This window comes from Merops nubicus, unplaced genomic scaffold (assembly GCF_000691845.1).
Source record: "Merops nubicus isolate BGI_N331 unplaced genomic scaffold, ASM69184v1 scaffold1385, whole genome shotgun sequence".
Lineage (NCBI taxonomy): Eukaryota > Metazoa > Chordata > Aves > Coraciiformes > Meropidae > Merops > Merops nubicus.
The window spans coordinates 64,825-85,133 of record NW_008610007.1 but is presented as its reverse complement, the minus strand read 5'-3'; the positions used below and the strand labels follow the sequence as shown (position 1 = coordinate 85,133).

The following is a 20,309-nucleotide window of genomic DNA, read 5'->3' as shown; positions in this document are numbered from 1 at the left end:
GAAAGCAATAAGGGCTGCACTGAACATACTGAATTTTGCCATTCATTTCCAAAGGCTGAGTTAGATCCTTACTCATACTATTGTGACATGATGCCATTTAAACAGATCAAACAGATGAATGAAAGCAACATGTATTAAGAAACGGAAGTATTTGACAGATTGAGTTTTGGTTTATGAGGAGAATCTGGTAAGAATTGTTAATACGAGCTCAGACAAATTGTGGAAAATCGAACCCCATGGTCCTTTCAGTATCCCTGAGTTAGGCAATTCCTTCCCCATGTCTGTTTAACACAAGCCAGCCCACCACTGTTCTTCTCTTCCTTCTCTCTAGGTGATGTTTACAGAAGAGGATGTCAAGTTCTACTTAGCTGAGCTGGCCTTGGCACTAGACCACCTCCACGGTCTTGGAATTATTTACAGGGATCTAAAACCAGAAAAGTAAGTTCATGAGAGAGTGAACCGAGACATAAATACTTGAACTTTTAGGTTACTTCTACTCCTTGTCATGCTAGAAAGTCAGAAGGTGCCAGAGGCTCTGCCTGCCTTCTTACATGTAAGATTCTATACATGAGACTGTCACCATCAGTAGTAGGGTCTTCCTATCATCATTTTAGCATAAGGCCAAATACTTGGACTCTGTTCCAGTATAGCATGGCCTCTGTGTGTCTGGCCTTCAGTTTAGTGAAGATCTCAGCTTGGGATTCAGCACTGTGTTTGACTCCAGAAACATTGTTCTGTCTTTGCAGGGTTTAATCTGGCCTTCCCCTTGCTGTGGTATGTGCTGCTCAAAGCAGCTCCACTTTCAGCTCGTACAAAATACAGTGTGGCATCATTCAGTTTTATTGTAGCCACTGTTTAGAGTAAATTGAAATCCCTGAAAACTGGGTGCATATGAGCTCATAAGAGACGTGATAATCAGGAACTTAAAAATACATTTATTAAGGATCAAAATATTTTCCCAACAACAATTCTTGCTTGTACTTGCAGCTACTTTGTATTGTTAATGTGGTGCTATAGAGGATTTTCCTTTCTCCTTTTTCTTTGCAGTACATCAGTAGACTAAATGACACCCCCAGTGCTGTCACTGGGAGTGAGGTGATACTGGTTTTATTCTATTCATCTTGCCTGGTGCTTTGTCTGCATCTTCTGTGCCATTTCAAATAAAACAGGCTGCAAGACTTTAAAGTTGCCAGCCTTTTAACTGTAACAGTCACTGTCATTTAAAAAAGATGACCACTGAGAGCAGTCTGCTTGGCTGCTGTTTACACTTCCCTATAACATAAAGCAGCGTTTTTCTTCTGTGACGTGGAGTTCAAAACTACACACCTCTTCCTTTAAAATGGAGTGCTTTCACCCTGATGGATAAAACAAGACTAAGAGTTATGGAAGGTGGACTTTGTAGGTGAGAAGTTGAGGGAAGGAGACTATAACACTGCACTATGTGATTTAAACTCTAAATACAATTTTATGTTTTGGCTACAACAGCAATAGTGGTAGTACTATATGAATTCATATAGATGGATGTAACCAGAGCTCCCAGTCCTTTGGGCTGGAGGCTCTTTCACAGCTGACTGAGATTTCCAGCTCTGCCTGTTTATGCAACCAAACCAAAAAAACAGACTCTTTGTCAAATACAAGAAGTCAGCCTCCAAATTAAACCACTGGAGGGATGAAGGCATAATGTGACGTGCAGGTAGACACAGCGGTCACACTGTTGCTGCCATGTGCTGTTGCATTATCTGCCAGCAGCTCTTCAATTTCAGCTTCATTCTGAATTGCTCTTCTATTCTTTGAGCATCGACAAGCATGCACATTATAGATTCACTCCAAATACAGGTTTTCAGCTTTAAACTTTGTTTCTCGTGAACGTTGGTGTGAATTACACACTACTTTTCTTTCTGGTGTCAGATGAAGCTCTTTTTCAAACTAACAGATGATATATGAAGCTGCTGTTAGAATGTATCAAAGTATGACACTGTATATTCAAATATAAATCATGGTGCTGTTATGTTTATAGGCACATGCTGTAATTTTTTGCTTTAGAAGTTAGACACCAAGGAGAAAATTAAGTGCATATCAGAACTATTCACCGTATCATATTGAGAACCTGACTGTTATGTGTCACTTGCATTTCAAAACACATCTCTCACTGACTTCAGTTGCAAGTGAGAGCACTTGAAATCTCTGCAGACCACATTCCAGTGTCTCAAATCAGGGATCAGTGAAATGAGAAATTAGAGCTCACCTAAGAAAGCAAGATGTCACTGATTTCCCATCATCATGTAGAAACATGTCAAAAAGGCAAAGATGGAACCCAATTATCTGTGCATTTTCATCCAACCTGAGACCAACCAGTTATGCCCTTCACTGTACCACCCTGATGAAATCCCCAACTATTATCTGCTCTGCCAATTGAGGCAACAGTTCTCTGGAAGAAAACAAAAATAATATTGTATAATTAAAAAGCAGTGAGATCACTGTGTAGAGTTAAGGTGGCAGCCCTCATTCTAGTATTTCCTAACTTCTAAATGTGTGGTTGATGGTCTTTGATGGTAAATAGATACCAGTGATACAGTTGAGTCTGCATACAACTGTCATAACATAAAATTACTTTACATGAATATGACTACTGTTGTACAGGAAGGAGAATCACCCAGACTTGTATAACTCTAATTCATACCTAGGGATAAATCAAGGCATCTGTTTGATTGATAACCATAGCCTTTGAAAATAGCTTTATAAGTGAAAACCATATGTATAGCTGTGCCTAGGACAGCAGAGTGTGACAGCTTATGCTTTCACTGGAACTTCAGGTTTACAGCAAAACAACAGGTACAGCAGAAAAAAAATCATTCTGAAGGGAAAAAAAGTGATCTAGTTTTAAGCTACATCTGGGAAAGGATAGTTCTCTGAATAAGACAATGAAAGGAAATTAGGACCATTCCAGGATGTTCTCATCCTCCCTGAGTCCCTGGGCAGAGTCAAATATATGAAGGTAGTTACAGGTGTATTGTTAACCTATTCTTAAAATAGCTGATGGAAACCACATGGTCTCCATAGGAGGCCTCTCAGCAGTGCTCCACAAGTTGTAAATCTGGAAAGTTGCTCCTAATGGCTAATTTGAAATTTCTTTGCTGGAGTTGGAGGCCATTGCTCCTCGGCCTGTCCTCCTAGACTCCCCAGTCAGCTGGTTTTGCTCTCAGCAGCAGCCTGTGGTGATTGCAAGCACATTTGTGTCCCCAGACCGCTTTTCTGGACCCTAAACAGTCCAGCTACTGAACTCTTCTTAGGCATCTGATGATTCTTACTCCTCCCTTTTGCTTCCTCTTGATCCTTATCTTCTTTGAAGTGCAATGTGCAGAATTACACCCCTGTCTTCAGGAGCATTACCAGTCTGATTAGAGCACAGGGTTTACTCTCTCAGTTCTTGCAGAACAGGAGATCAGCTAATTAGTTCATAATTTCCCAGTTCTCTCTCTCCCCATTTGTTAAAAGATAAGCACTGCATTTGACTTTTCATTGTTGAGCACTTTTGCTGGGAGAAGCTCCCAGAAGTAACTGCTAATAGGCTTGAGATTGCTTCAGTCAGCTCTGTAAGTATCCTAAAATTAAGTTCATCAGAATTCTTTATGTCAAAGAAAACTAGCTAGAAAGTAACACTGTTCAGACCACTTGAAAGAACCCTCAGTACATTAAAATTTAAGGTCCAACATTTTTTTAAGATTCCCTGAGCAAAAATCCATACTAGCAATTGAAATCTATGAATTAATTTTAAGTGCAACTGGAATATATACTCTGGGAGTTGTTATAAAGTTAGCTGTACTTCAAAAAGGCAAGCAATCAAGTTTTCTGGTTAAAGTCTTGTTTCGAACAAGCAGATGTTTCTTGCCCTACGTTGCTGCAGCCAAGTTTTCCCTTGTGCCAAGGCATCCCTTGTGGAACAAGGTACTCTTCAGTCATGTTGAAACCTGTGAAGCTACTTACTTGGTAAGGCATGTTTCTGTTTAAGAACCTCAGGATTAACCTATTAAATATGATAAATATACCAAATTAGAAAAATGAGAACTTTATTATAAAGTAGTATATGATGCATATATTATTTCTTATGCTGTGGTTTAAGGGTATGAGTGACTTAGAAGTAACTCTACCTTCTGAAAATGCAGAGACTTTTACTTTTTTTTTTTGTTTACTTTTTCTATCTTGAGCTACCTTGATAAAGTTCTGTCACAGGGGGCTTGGATTAAAAGGGAGTGGTTAATATTGTCATTATCTCAGCTGTTTATACAAGGAGCAGTTAATGTAACAACTCCTGAATTGTTGAATTATATTTAAAAAACAAAACAAGGCTGCTTAATGCAGCATATTGCAAGCTGTGGCAATTTATTAGTGAATGTAACCACCCTTTTTAGAGAGGAAAAATCTGAGAATCAGTAAAGGGTAAAGACTTTTGCTAGAAAATCAGCATCATCTTCCACTGAAGTAAGCCATCCATTTCGGGGACTTCATGGTGACAATGAAGCTAAACCAGAGATGAGTTAGCATGGTGAGATAGTATGGAGTCATGCAAACACTGAAATGTCACAAAAGGTGGACAGTTTCTGATAATCTTCATATCTTTGGGAGGTTTTTGAATACTTCACTGTATCTAGTCCTTTCATAATAAAGCCTGAAATCAAATTACACATTTTTTATGAAACTTCAGATTTTCTTTCCAACCTGAAATTTTGGCTAAAATTTCTGAAAAAAAAAAAAAAAATTGTGTGGGACTAGTTTTCTACACAACTGAAGTGACTTGGAAAGAAATAATTAAAAAATACCAAAAACAAAAACCACACCAAACACAGTTCCAGCTTTAATAGATTTGGCAGAACTTCATGATGATTTGAGTATATTGGAGTTCAAAATGAAGAATAAAATACATGACTCAAGCATAAAGAAAGAAAGAGAGAAACTGAGAGAATTGATAGGGTCTTGATTTTACAGTCACTATAAAATAATCTCAATAACTAATAACAAGCTTTTTATCCCTGTGCTAAAGTACTAAGGAGGTTGCAGTCCAAACTCTACTATGAACTTCTGTAGCTTGGCATACTTTTAAACTGAGGTCAATGAAAGCAGTTTGAATGTTTGTGGGAAAATCCTGAGGCTTAAATGTTGTTATTGTTTTGAAATAAAGAACAGGCTGACAATTACAGGTTCCCATAAACACACTCAAACCTTCAACTGCACAAAAAAAAAAAGGGAAAAATCTTTTAGGGAGAAGTTATCACTCAATGGGATCATAACCTAGTTTAACATTTAAAAGTAGAAGTAGTCCACTCCTTATGTTTTTTATAATTTCAAAGCATTGATTAAGAAGAAAGATTTTTCTCAAGCCTGAATCACACTAACAACTCTAGGTTCTTTTTTCCCTTTTTCAATATAATAATAGCTTATTTCAGACCGGCTGATCCTGCAAACCATAGCTAAAGTAATTGTGATTGTCACAATAGATTTTCAGCTACTGACAGCATGGAATAAAAAGGAACTGTAAAGTGATAAAGATAAAAAGAGGAGACAGAAAGTATGATCAGAGAATAAGTTTGCTTCCACAGTCAAAGGAAAACCATGCCTGTTGTTGTGATCTGGATGCTTAGAAGCAGGTACATTGTTCTTTGCTTCTTAATGTCACTCAAGGCTAATTCAGTGCAACAGTTATCATTTTTTTTTGCACTGTGAGCATATTATTTTCTTTTTACAATGCCATTTTCAGTTCTTAACCACAGCATTGTTGGCAGATGGCAAATGTGGAAACACCCAGCTGTCCAAAAGGTGCTGCCAGGGGCCACAGGGAAGATGCAGGCAGTGAGGGCATCATATAAGTGTGATTAGAGAACACGAGACAGAGAAGGGAACTGCAGATGAATTTCTAAGAGATACAGGGTGCACATCTGTAGGAAATCAGGATCCGTTTATTCTTCTGTTCATGAAAACATCCAACGTGAGAAAATCTGTTGTATGTGTCAGACTTACTTAAGACAGTATTATTACTCTGATCACAGAGTCACAGAGTGCTAGGGGCTGGAAGGGACCTCTGGAGATCATCTAGTCCAACATGCTTCCTGAAGTAGGTTCACCTAGAGCAGGTTGCACAAGTATGTGTCCAGGTGGGCTTTGAAATCTCCAGAGAAGGAGACTCCAGCTCCGGTGCTCTGTCACCCTCACAGAAAAGACGTTCCTCCTGCGTGTGACTCTGTGTGTGTATATATGTATGTATGTATGATAGCTGTGTTGCAGTTGACTCCAACCCTTTTATGAGGTTGAGGTATGAACCCTTTAATGAGGGCAAAGAAGTGAAAAACATATATTGTATACATACAAGAGCAGTGTGGATTTTCAATAGGAAATCAATTCAATACAAAATTGCTGTTTTGGGGGGAAATCCCACACCCTTTGAATTGCATTGTTACTCACAGGGGCTTACTGAGTGTGGGGCAAAATTTTAGGTGATTTCTGTGAGCTCTGCTCCCCCTTGCCATTTTTCCAGTGCCAGGGCTGTGGTGTTCATGTCTTTACCTCACTTCCACACTGGCAGGTGTCATATTCTGTTCTCTTCTGAAGCTTCTTGTTTAGGGATTGTAGTCACAAAAATGCATTTAAACATGCCTGTTGTACACTAGTACTTAAACATCAGGCCTCTGAGAAATCTGGGGAGAAAATACAGGCAAAGATGCTTTTATCAAGAAGAAAAAGCTTTAATTATTGAACACGTAGCAGTGACTTATCTGCTAGTCTTTGGTTTGATGAATTACACAGCAACAGTCTGTTCTAAACACAAATGACAGAAGATCGCCTCTTTTCAGTTATGTTTCAGTACAGAGACAACCTTTCACAAAAATACAGCCCAATGTGTTTGTTTCACTTCTGTCTTGTTTTCTTCCTCAATAATTGGATTAAAGTGACTCTCAAGGAGAAGGGGAATATAAAGAGCTGAAACTCGCTAGAGCATTTTGAAAAGAGAGATATGACAGAATTTAGTAGAACTGAAGAAACACCACCCTTATTAGTCTGTCAGAATTTATAGGCAGAAAAGTTACTGAAAATCATTATTTTTCAGATTCAGTGTTCCTTGTTTCCATAAAACCTAGCAATGCTTTTTGTGAACCACAGACATTTTTCTCATAGAAATATTTGAGCGTCTTTGTAAAAATAAAATATGTTGGCAGGTGGCAAACATGAGAACACTTGAACTTGGCTTCCAGGCTGGATTTTCATTTACGTTTCCGGAAAAAAATAAATTAGCAGGGGCTGAGATCCGTGCAGTTAGGCTGTGACTAGTCATTGTGCTCTAAGATCATTCTTATTACTTCAGCATGAACATATCTACCTTTGGAGTTAATTTTAGGTCTGGTGAGTCAAAGCCCTGATTATTTGTGTGCTTGTCTGTAATTCTCCTGCTGGAAGGAGGTACTCTGCAGTTGTTGGCTTTGAACATCCTGTTCTTTTCTGAGGTCAGTTTGCATGCCCACCCTGCACATGCCATGAAGTAAGGAGGCTCTCCAGGCTGTGTGTGCTTCAGACATGGGATTAAACAGAACCTTGAGGATCATTTTATTTTCTGGAAGTATATAATCCACTGAGAGTTTGTTTGCACATGTATTTGAGTCTTGCATATCTCCTTTGCCCGTCTTAAATGTATTTTATTCTCATTTGTTAACTGCACTTTGTGCCTGCTTACTGAATGAATGTTTGCTTTTTTGCTTTACAGCATTTTGCTTGATGAAGAGGGACACATTAAGATAACAGGTATGTGAAGAATGGAAAATTGAATGTCTACAATCTCATTTTTCTTCTGCAGTATGTTCTATGTATCTTGATCTTTGCTTGGAAAGAGTTTGCTTACAAAATCTCAGAAGCCAGAAGAGTTTCAGTGTTGGACTTTTCTGGCAATTCATCAAGCACCCATGCTGCACAGCACATGGAGAACACAGTTTTCTTGGTAAAATTGCACTCTTGTGTGATGTGAAGCATGAAGGCTAGGCTTTCTACCGCCATAGATGGAAGGATGCTTCCAATATCACTGCTTACTCCAGATTAAATTCTCTGAGTTAAAACTGTGCACAGGACAACCTGAAAGACATTTTGCCACCCTGCAGGTGCTGTCTGGCCTTCTTTTTCACTGATGTCCATCTGGGATTATTATTCCTAATGCTTTGGTTATCTGAGCAAGAATCTTACCAGCATTGTCTTCACCAAACCTGAACTGTGTGTTTCTGCTTATTTAAACTCTCTCTTCTATTTTGGGCCAGCACCTCATTCTGAACAGAGAAAAACTATACACCTGCTTTCAGGATGTATTAACAAGTGCCAGCCTGGCACCTCGTATGTGCAGGGCTTCAGCACACACGTGTCTGTGGCCTTTCTGCATGCAGACACAAGAGTGCTTCACTGGCTGCTTGATGGGGGGGGGTTGAATAGTTTAAATGATCAAAAGTGTAAATAGTCGTTTCTATGTATCTAACAACGCTTTTTTGTTTCAATTTATTTAGATTTTGGTCTGAGTAAAGAAGCCATTGACCATGACAAGAGGGCGTATTCGTTTTGTGGGACAATAGAGTATATGGCCCCAGAGGTGGTCAACCGACGAGGACACACACAGAGTGCTGACTGGTGGTCCTTTGGTGTACTCATGGTAAAGGAAAAGCTGTGTGTGTTTGTTGGGGGGTGGCTGTAGGAGCAATCAGATGCCTCATATATAAAATACTGCTTTCAACAGTTAAGCTTTGATCAAAAAGCAGATGTGTAATGATTGCTTGGTCATTTTCATTGCATCAGTGATCGTGAACCAGCTGCTCCTGGCAGTGTATGAGGGAGCATTTGGCCCTGGATTCTCTCTCTTTCTTCCCACAGTCCTTCACTGTCTTGATCGGCTACAATGAGCCATGAATATTTCTGCTGCACAGAAACAAGGCAGGACAAGCTCAGAAGAGCACAAGCATTTCAGAAGAAATATCTACCTAGTTACTACCATTGTTTCTGTTAGGAAACAATTCCCCAGGCAGCAATTTTCAGATGTTAGGGACATCCTCTTAGAGAAACTCCAAAATTTACTTCTTTTTTTTTTTTCTCTGAAAAATATAGATTAAAAAGGATATATTTTAGAGAGCACTCTGAATGTTTCACAGGACCTCAGTGGTTCTTTTGTCATTCATGTGTCTTTTTCACATCTGCATTGCTGACTTCTGTTCCACTAATGAGATTCAGGTAGTTCCTGGACTAGAGGTGGATTTCTTGTAGTCTTATTAGCTGGTGTGATACCATCACTCAAAACCCTCTCTTTTCTCCTGGTGGGAAAAGAAAACACATACATAGAGGCATCATGTTAGCCTCCTTTTTTCTTTTGTACCATTTTGCTGTGTCTTGATTATGACTCGTTTGGGATGTCTGCTTTGTCTTGAGTGCATGCTGTAGCTGGTTCTAAGATTCTGTATTTGAAATAGTTTTAAAATGACTGCTCTTCACATGGAGAAAATCACTGGAGGCAGATACAAATGTATCAGCTGGCACAGAGGAATAGTTAGGAATTGGTATTTTGTTTACATCTCTTTGCATTCGATTAACAAAAGTTGCAGTTTTTCCCCACTGTTGCTTAGCCTGTGAGAGTCCTGCAAGCTACTCTGGGGGAAGTTTAGATGGAATTAATACAAGAAACTCTGCTAATTCATTTTTTATACATGGAAATCAATGAAAAGTTGGTTAAAATGCAACATGAATTTACCAAAGAACGGTCATGCTAGGTTAATCTGATATTTTACTTGATGAGATAGCCATCTTTTTCTAAACAGAATAAATGAAATGGATTTCATGTCCCTCCATTATACTAAATTATTTTATACACTGTTGCAGGGGAAATTCACTAATTTGAGACACTTATTAATACCTATACTATCTATGAATACATCACAGGGAAAAACACCACAGGAAGAAAGGAACTATTTCAGCTACAGATTAATGTTGCTTCAAGAGCAGGTAAACTCATTGTGAAATGTCATTATCCTGAAGGTAGCAGAAGAAGTAGAAGAAAGTTAGTGGAAAGTAGAAGAAAGCTCACAAAGAAAACACTTTCCAAGAATAGCTCTGTGAGAGATATTTGACTACAGTGGAGCTGCTTGACTTGTGAGAAGGACAAAGTAACATCCTCCTGAGTGCTGCAGCATTTGAAACTGGAATGCAGGGTCAGGAAAGTTTTTCAAAGAGGTATTAAACCCTCCTCATGTTAGACATCTAAAATTAGGTGTTTGGGTGTTAACCTGCTCCCTCTTGCACTCATTCAGCCTCTTCAGTCTGTGATGCCATTCTTGCTGAGGAGGACAGAGAGAAGATCAAGGGGGAGCTGTTTTGTGACACTGATTTTTTAAAAGCTGTATGAAAGCTTTTGTTTTTTTGAAGCAGTTCTTCCCAGTGTCGTTTTATCAAGTATAGTGCTGCCTCTTGAGCCCAGACACCCTGTATTTATTACTCTGGCAGGGATATGCTCAGAGAACAAAGGTGATGCTGCTTTCTCCTGAAGTGTGCAGGCTGCAGGTCTACCCAAGTGCCCAGCGTGTGGTCACCAGTAGGCAATGAAGTGCAGCACTGCAGCTCTGGCTTACATTGCACCTCACCATGGTTCTCATGGCTCCCCTGCAGAAGCATAAATTAATGTGGCAATGTGCTTTTCTAATACAGCTCTATTTCCTGTGGTGTGGAAGCTATTTTAGGTAGCTATATATTACATTACATACTACAATCCATAGAATATGTTTAAATTTTGTTTACCTTAAATAGACAACTGGTGCCACCAAAAGTAGTAAGGACAGGAAGCAGTGGGAAAACAAGTGAAAATTTGGAATGGAGAGTGCCTACTTAACTGATCTAGCTTGTTGACAACAGTTAATCCAAGTAAATATTGTCATTTATTACCTGAATTTAAAAGGAATGAAACATCCTTATCACCTGTGGCCACAAATCCATTTGTAGATGCTCATCACTTTTGCACCATGTATGTGTATTGAGGAAAATCAATGTCTTATGTCTAATGTAATATGTCTCATATAATAAATATATCCAAGCCCTTTAAGTTTCTTTTTGGATTTGAAGGATATCTGTGCCTTCTCACTCTCTGTCTCTCCTTAAATGATGGCATATTTGGTGTAAAGATTGTTTTTCTTTCACCTGCTAATGAAGTTGGCTCCTTCCCCCCTGTTTTTTGCTAGGCTTTCTTTTTTTTTTTTTTTTCCCCTCCTTTTTTTCCCACCTCTTTTCATCCCTTCCCCCAGGGCTTCAATGTATTAGAATCAGAAATGATAAGAATCCAAAAAAAAAATAACTAAAGAGTAAAATCTTTTAAACTGCAGGCTAATGCTGTAATCCTTTGAGTGCTATAAGACAATTTAAAGAAACAATATCCCTAATCAGCTCAATCTTTTTTCATTTTTAACAATCAACTGGTTGCAGCAGAAAAAGGGTATTTCCATACTGTAAAAGTGCAGGAGGCTTTTCTGATGCTGCCTTTCCTTCTGCTCATTTCTCCTTGTTTTCCTTGTTCTACCACTTGTATGTCCTATTAGGGAAGCTGGTTTTCTGCCAGTCTGAAAAACTGAAGAGAATTCAATGGTATCCAAATGATTATTAGCGTTTCTCTAGAAGTATTTTGCAGTATGATGTGAAATATGCAAAGAAAATACACCAGTTGGTGGCATGTGCAGAGAGTGAAAGGGACTGAATGTGATAGCATAATTTTCATACCTAAAATTTTGATCAGTAGAGGGAACATATTAGGCAGCCAGTGATAAAAAGTGCTGTGACCTAGCCATCAGAAGAGCAACCACTCTCTTGTCTGTTTTATTCTGTGGAGAGGAATTAATGCTGCAATATGAAGAGTTAGGGTGTACTAGCAGCTCTTTGCCAACAGGCACTGACCAGGGCACAGGCTGATCCTTGAAGGCACCATTAAATGTAGCATGTTGTCATTACTGATATCAAAAGAAATTCACCTGAAATTCAAGCCTTGATTTATTCATTAATTATATAATTGTTTTCTGCCTTCTTGCATCTTACTCATTGCACTGGAGGTTTTAGATAGGACATATTCTACAAAAGCTTTGCATCAAGAGATCTACATGAACAAGCAATTGAATTAAATATTTAAAAAGCTGTGCATACAACTAGTACCTTCTGAGCTGTACTCAAGAGCCTTGATGTCCACACTGCTATCTCTGAAGCCCAGATAAACAGTTCTGCACAATATAATGTGCACAAGTCTCTTGGAAGGCCTCTTAAAGCAGTGGGGTTTTAGTTCATTGTACCAGCTGATTTACAAGGCCACAGACCTCATGCAAGTTGTATCTATTCCAGCTGAGGAAAAAAGCACCTTTGAGAGTCGTGTGAGAAGAGAGGGGAATATGACTAGAGAAGGAAGGTGTGTGATGATTCAGGAGGCAGTCTCAAAAGAGATGTGTTTATATTTGTCAGCAGCATAGTGAATGTGTAAGTAGTGAAATCTTCACAAGAAAAGAAAATACCCTTTTGGTATTAAGACACAGCAGTCAGCTCTGTAGTCATTTTGGAATAACTGTACAGTGGCACTGGAAAAATCAATATAAGACATCAAAGTAATACAGTCTTCTTTTACAAAATCCCATTGTAACACTTGTTTTATTCCTGGTGCAAGAGATGGTCTTCATGAGCAGTATTTTCAATGTTTATGCTAGCTGCTATTTGAAGGTATTAAAACCCTTTGCAAACACTAATTCATTATGCTTCACACCTGGCTAATAATGAAAAATACTTCATGCATTTTAAAAAATTATAAAATTGAGTGGCTGACCAGCTCCAAGCTACTTGGAAAATGGCTGGAAGTGTTGAGCAGGGAACCTGGCAGTTCTGACAAGAGTGCCTTTCTCTGCTCTCCAAAACTTCAGTGGTATCAAGTTTATTTGTAATACTGAATTTTATGCTAGGCTCACAAAACTTCAGCATATTTGGGCTGAAGTAATTTGCACAATCTGCTCTTATTCTATGTGGCAGTTACTCCAGGCTGTGGAATTTTTCTCAGTCATTGTCTTCCTCAATGATCTACCAGGGTTGCTGCTTGTATCCATTCCCTCAGGAAATGCAGCCCTCCTTCCCAAGGTCTTCCCACATGTGTATCTTCTGGGACCTCCAGTACTGGTGTTACACCTGCTGAAGCTGGAGATTGCCCTGGAAATTAGAGAAAGGAAGCACTGGAGAGTACATGAAGACCTAAGCAGGGGATGGATTAGATGACTCCAGAGGCTCCTTCCCATCTAGATTTAATTCTGTGTGTATTGGTACAGAAAGGAAGCCAAGGTTAGAGGGAAGCACAGCCTTCTGAAGGCTAGCACTGGCCCACAGAAGGTAGCCCTCCAGAATAGCCAGGAAGTGAGTCATTGGGAGGCAAGGAGGAAATAGATGATTTATGATGATTTATACAGATGGGGAAGTGGGGAGACTCTACTGCCAAAACTATAGGGTCTGCATTAACAGCCAAAACTACTACAGAGTTTCTTCACACCTAGGCTTAGCTATTTGTCGGCCTGCTGTTGCCCATACAACTCCATATTTATGTGCAAGGATGTTATCAGCAAGTGCTCACTTTGGTTTGCTTGTTTAGGTTTAGCAAGGTCTTTGAATTTTTTTTTTTTTAAAAAATGGGCAGAAAAACAGGTTGTTGCATAGTAAAGTAGTAGCTTTAACTGATGAGGTGAAGTATTTAATTTATTAATTTGGGGTTTTTTTAGTGTTTTAACCTTCAACAGATTTAATCAGGACTGCAATTGGGAAACCAGTGCTTTCTCCCAGCTGTTGATTAGTTGAGTTCATTGAATTAAAAAGCTTTGGTACATTTAACTCATATAGCTGCCTTTCTCTTTAAATATTGATGTTAAGTGCATTTGTTCTGAATCTGAATTAATCTCACCGTTAGACCTGTGTAATTGGAGTTGTATGATAACAAAGTGCTACCCATTAGATCAGCACAGATTCACTGCAGCCTCCAGGATGGCCTTTCCCCCTGCTTCCTCCTACAGCTTAAATTTATTTATTCCTTTCTTCCTTCTTTCCTTCCCTCTTGGACACTGCATCTGAATTTCTTGACTTCAGGTGGCTTGGCGCCTTGTACTGGTGGTGCATTTGCAGATCTTTCTGTGATGTTATGGTGGGTGGGAGCTACAGTGGTGGGTCTTCTTCCCATGTAATCACTGACCAAGCAGTTGCTTACATCTGTGTCATCTGCATCGGTAGCGTCAAGCCCATTTCTGCCAGAATAAATGAGCTGGAGCAGTCATGGTTAGTGCAGTTAAATTAGATTTATTATAACAACAAAGTAACATGAGCGAGTCTAAGTGAACATTAGGTACTTACCCTGGACATAAACTCTAGAAATCCTGATGAGGATTTGGTACAACGTGTACCACTTCTGCTACTGCCCTGGAAAGCAATGGTCTTTCTGTGTCATCCTCCATAGATCTGAACACTTAACAGAACTAAGGCTCTAATAGGCCAGAATTACTTTGAAACTGGTGCTTGAGCTCTGATGTCATTTAAGCAGTTTCAAAAATTTTTTACCCATCATGTTTATCTCCAGAAGATAAGCTGCTTTCCTCCAGCTCTATGAGGCAACTCTTGACTCTTCTAGACCAAGCAGGAGTTAACACCTTTGTGTGTTTCCAAATCTTGTTTATATTTGTGAGCCATACACTCATTTTAAACATGCTTTTCCTTGTTTCTACTGTGTTTTATTGCCTTCAGGTAATTTTTTACTAATGCAAATTAATCCTTCAACTAACTATAGTCAATTAGTTGTCTGGCTTCTAAACATGTCCTCTACCTTCCTCCCAAAGCTGGCATAACTGTTTCACAGTTAATTTTCCTATGTTTTCTTACAATTTATCTCATGGTCTGGGAGAAAGGAGGAACCAGGCTGTGGGGCAGTCTGACACAGGTCTTGGTAATGAAAGGATTATTTTTAGCATCAGTGTTCTTCATGAGAGCAGTGAAGCTACTTGTGTGATAAGATACAAAAACTCCTCAAGAGTTGCAGGGTCTGTCCTGTCTTAACAGATATTTAATTATAGCAACAAGTATTAATTAGTAGGTACTTATAGTAGAAGAGATCCAAAGCCACAGTCACAGACATGGAAAGTAACAGTTCTCCTTGTCCTCAGTGGACGTTGTCTTGCTTTATGCCCAGACTGGATTATGTTCTTGATAACTTTGTGCTTGGTGATGTGTAGCTTTCATCATCCCTTAGTCAGAGGAACCAGCTGTCACTCACTGCCATGAAACACTGTGGCAAGAGCTGTGTGAAAGGCCTGGTATTGAATCCATATTAGGAGAGCTTCTCTGGCTGATTTGGGGTTTTTGTTGTTACAATTTTGAAATTCTTGTCGAATGTACTGAAAGCACTGATCTGTTTCAAAGGACCTAAAACTGATTGATGATTTTGTGTGTCAGGCAAAGAATTGCTAACCCATTTTCCTTGCACCACAGTCCATGCCAAACACATCAGAATATCTCCAGCATTGCTGTGTCATTTTTTTCTGAAGTACCTCTTGTTTTTAACCATTTCTTTTCCTCAAGTTTTCAGTTGTGTTGGAAATAGAAGGTGGGTGTGGTGTCTGTCAGCTGTGCAGACTGTCTCAATGCTCATTTGATTTTTCCTTCTGGTTGTTACTTCACAGTTTGAGATGCTGACGGGATCGTTACCCTTCCAAGGAAAAGACAGAAAGGAGACAATGGCACTCATTCTCAAGTGAGTACTGAAACTGTTTTCAATCCTCTAACTATAAATTAACTATACCCTCCAGGCAGCCTATAGATCCTAAGTATATGGAAGGTGAAGAATAGTCATGTGCATAATGTATTTTTGAAAGCTGTCAGAGATGTGTTTGTTAAGACACACACAGTTGATGCCTGCCTGTGGCTCTAAAATTGCCTTCAGAAAAAGGAGTAGGAAGTGAATTATTGAGAGTGCCTAACAAAAGAAATGTCTCTTACTTCCTGTAGTGGATAATTTAATTACCTATAGGAAAGTGCAGGCAGTCAAATTTTTGCAGGACAGCTTATGTTTTGTTGTTGCCAAGTTTCAAATATTTTCCTTTGGAAATTTTCCTTTCATTTAATGTTAAGCACAGACATAAGTATTTGAAGCTTATCTTTGCTCGTTGCTTTTTTCTCTCTGTAGCAATGAATTTCCAAGGGAAAAGTTCTACTCTCTTTAATCAATATGTGGTTTAGCATAATTATTTTCATGAAGTTTTGTTTGTTAGTTTGGATTCCTCTTGATTTCCTTGATTTGATCACCAAATTCATGTGTCTGCCCGTCCTGACTACTACAATTCCACTTTATAAACTACAATGGGACAGAGAAAATTTTCGAAAAACCTATTTTCTTTTCAAGTGTTGTGTTCTTTCAGAGCCAAGCTGGGAATGCCACAGTTCTTGAGCATAGAAGCCCAGAGCCTGCTGCGAGCCCTCTTCAAAAGGAACCCCTCCAACAGATTAGGTATGTGCATGCATTTGATGGAGACATTTATGTGCACTCTGCCTTGTCAGGTGGTGATCGTTTCTCTCCATAGATCTTCCCTGATAGTTATCCTCTTCATTATGTAGCATTTTTCCTTCCTTCCCAAAGCACAGTGAAGCTTGAGCAGTACTAGAGAAATTTGCAGAGAGCACAGGGAAATCACTGAATATAACACACGATATTAGCTTGTACTTTGGTTTTTTTTGGTGAAGAGGGAGAATAAACTGCCAGCATTTAGGAAGCATTGAAGATAACTGCTACATATGATAATACAGGGAACTGGGAAACAGGTATCTTTTAAATTGTGCATAATTTAGTTGCAAATCTGAGGTGGGGAGCAAAAGGGAGTAGAGTTTGTCTTTCATTCTCAAACACTTTTTGATGCTATCTCATTCTGCTTGCTGGGGACATTTTCACACTAGGGTTTTTTCTTTATTATCCTAACTGCATTTTTTCTTTTCTTACTAATGGGTTTTCATCCTTTGTTAATAATCCTATTTAAATTATGATAAACTAGAAGGATGTATTGGATTATGTATCTTATGCCATCTCTACCTTTGGGAGTTTTATTAAAAAATTCATTGCATTTTGCAAAGTCATAAATAATGCCTAGTGCATGATTTTTGTTGCAAATTTGGTCTTCAGTTTTCCGTGGAAAAATAAGAACAGTCAGATCAAGTGAAGGATATGAAGATAATAGCACTGTATCAGTTTTCATTTTAAAATTTTATCTAGTTTTGTGAAAATTTTTGAAGGTTTCTTTTTACCCACAGTTGTCATATTCTGCATTTTGGGTCAACAAGGAAAGAATTTGCTTCTAAAGGAAAGGGGCAAACCTTTCCTTCATACCTCTGTTGGGGTTTTTGTGATCTTAGGAGGAGGAATTTACTGTAGGAGCAGGAATTTAATCCTTCAATTCTGTAAACGGTATCACAAGAAGAGAGCTGATGGATCACGTTTTAATAGGTGATTGGTTGTCATTTCCATCCTTGGGAGTCTTGGCAGCTAATAAACCACTTGTCTTTTAGAGAATGGCGTAGACTGGTTAAATATTGAGACTTCTGAAAAGCAATTTGCCGTTCTTTCTTGCAACTGTTTATGCTTCTAAGATTATTTCAGATTGGAGGTATAAAGTTAGGAGAAAAAAGCTAAATTTGAAATGGCTCGTTCTGAGATGTGGAAGGAGCAAGAGGTGCAAGAGAGGTTTCTCCCTTTCTTGAGCTTCTGCTTGACCTTTTCATGCTCTGATAGCTCTGTCCCTCGCTTCAGGTGGGCCAGCGCGTGGGCCGCTCCAGCCCTCTGCTTTATACTGAGCACCATTGGATTGTCATTTTAGCTGAATGGATGTTTTCTGCCTGGCTGCAGCAACTCCTCCAGAGCCCCCACCTCATGCAGGGGTCAGACATGGTGGCTCAGCTCCTGCAGACAAGGACAGTATGGGGCAGGCTGCCTTCTACTGTGGCCACGGAGGAGAGGAGAAGCTGAGTGCGCTTGCTCCACACAGGGACCAGGGACCTGTGTCCAGGACACAGGGACGTCAAAAAAAATTGTTTTCCTGACCTCCTGCAGGGCTGGGCAGAGATAGGGAGCCCGCCCCTCAGCACACTGCTGTGTCCCCACCTACTCCTGGAGATAAGCCCACATGGCCCATGGAGGAAGTGCCCTCCCATAGGTTTTACCTATTGATGTCTAAGGGTAGCTCCTGTAGTCTGATATGGCATAGAGATAATAGTGGAAGAACACATTTTCTTGGCAGTTTTTAACTGCTTACAAGCAATTTTCATGACATTAGAGAAAATTAGAGTCTTGGGATTTCTAGGTTCAATCCATGCCCAAGAAAATAAGGTGCTGCAGCAAACATGAACTTTTCCACACTGCACCTCTCTGTTCCTTTGTGCTCTTTCCTCCCTCTCTCTGTCTCTTGGTTTTGTTCTTCTCTGCTTCTTTTGTGGCTTCCCACAGGCTGCTATCCATCCAAAATGAGGCTTCAGTGAAGTCAGTGGGAGTTTCTGGATACTGAGCCTTACACAAAAAGCTGCTCACTAAAATAAAGTTACTTAGTTTTAGCCACAACGGATCTAACCCAGGTGTTGTTTGCCTTTTAATAATGGGGAATTGTTAAGGGTCAAGGTTCTAAACCTAACATTTATTGAAATATGGGGAAGGATGGGAGAAAAGAAGAGATTATTTATAACACAAGGATTTATTTCCAAGGAAATAAAATCTAGGAGTAACAGAAAAATAGGTCTCAACATTTCAGGGATAGCAGTGGAAAGATTCTGAAGACTCTCTCTGTTTTAATTAACTGAGAATCAGCACGAAGGATGATGAAAACAGACATGTTGATAATGAAAGAAGGAGTACTGAAATGGTTGGCCTAAATACTGAACAGAAGCCAGGAGATAAAAGGACTGCTTCAACTTTGTGGATTTTAGCATTTTCTGGGAAAGGAATAATAGTCTGTAGTTAAAAGTAGGCTTAGATATCCCGTTTTGAAAAATCTCTGAAAAATTAGAGAAGTGTGCTGAAATAAACTACATTATGCATCAAAAACTTGTTTTCAGCCATTTTTTTCAGATTTTGCAGATGTGGAACATACTCGTATTTAGTTCCAAGGTGTTTTTAACGTTGGCAAGATAAAAGAATCTGAGTTTCAGAAATTATTTTATCCTGATTACCATCTTGCTCTTTGCTGTTTTATTTTGGTATCTTAAGAAACAGGAGTAAAGATTGATTACGTATTCTAAACTTTTGCTTTGAAACTTTGTTTTGAAGCTTTGCATTATTAATGTAAAAAAAATTAGAGTTGAAGGAAGATACTCAGAGTAGGCAAAGAAAGAATTCATTAATCCAGTTTCCCAGATTCTGTTTTTAATCCTGGTGCCTGTATTAAAGCTTCATAGCAAACCTTTAAGGAATGGAAAGTCCCTTCTTTTTGGCATCCCTTGTTACAGGTGCTGTCATTTTCTGAGCCTATGCACTCTGTTGCACAAATAGCCTGCATAGCATTGCTTTGGTAATATTGCTCTGATTAAGTACAATAAAATTCAGATTGTGGATGAGCATAATCTTAAATTCTTAAAAGAGATTAACTGGAATATCCGGACAAAGAAGGAATAAGCATCTTGGAAAGGAAATAGTACAGTGAAGATGTTAATTCATTATATTGCTGGGAACTTAAGCAAGGGACTAATTCTTATTTGTCCTTAGGCCTTGGGTATACTCAGGTAGGTATATGAATGTAAAGACCATCTGAGGAACTCCCTACACTGCTGAGCAGAATAAAGATTCCAAAGTCCTTAAAATTGAGGAGCTTGGCCAAGAAAGTATAGAGTGATAACATGCACCAGGAGATTCAGAGTAAAAGCCAAAGAAATATTTATCATTTCCTTAATCCTGTGTTCTCAGAGAAGATAAGTTTTGCTTTGGCACATAGAAAGCTTGGGTTTTTAATTTTATAAGATGATGAGTTTTAGAAAACAAGGTTCTTTGTCAGAGTGATGGTACATCTTTCTTGTAAACCTTAGGAATGTATTTTAAAAAATCTAGCTCACTAAAAAGATTCTGAAGCTGCGTAGACCTTAAAGTTTTATACCTAAAACTAAAACTATAGAAGCTCACTCTGCTCATTCTGAATATCCAAATAATTAACTTTGAAATTTCATAGGTCTCCCTTTTTCCCCTTAATGTATTTCAAGGCTCACATTGTCCATAATGATTCAACAATCAAAGTCAATTACAA

General features: G+C 38.9%; 1 protein-coding gene across 1 annotated transcript in view; it reads left to right on the top strand.

Moving 5' to 3' along the window:
* Nucleotides 1-331: 331 nt before the first annotated feature.
* RPS6KA2 (ribosomal protein S6 kinase, 90kDa, polypeptide 2) overlaps nt 332-20,309 on the top strand; it is a gene marked incomplete at its 5' end in the record, with an annotated part of 65,341 nt that continues 45,363 nt past the window's right edge. The window contains 5 exons of the mRNA XM_008940733.1: nt 332-438; nt 7,748-7,785; nt 8,529-8,671; nt 15,723-15,793; nt 16,458-16,546. Coding sequence (XP_008938981.1) covers nt 332-438; nt 7,748-7,785; nt 8,529-8,671; nt 15,723-15,793; nt 16,458-16,546 — 448 coding nt within the window. The remainder of the gene's footprint in view (nt 439-7,747; nt 7,786-8,528; nt 8,672-15,722; nt 15,794-16,457; nt 16,547-20,309) is intronic.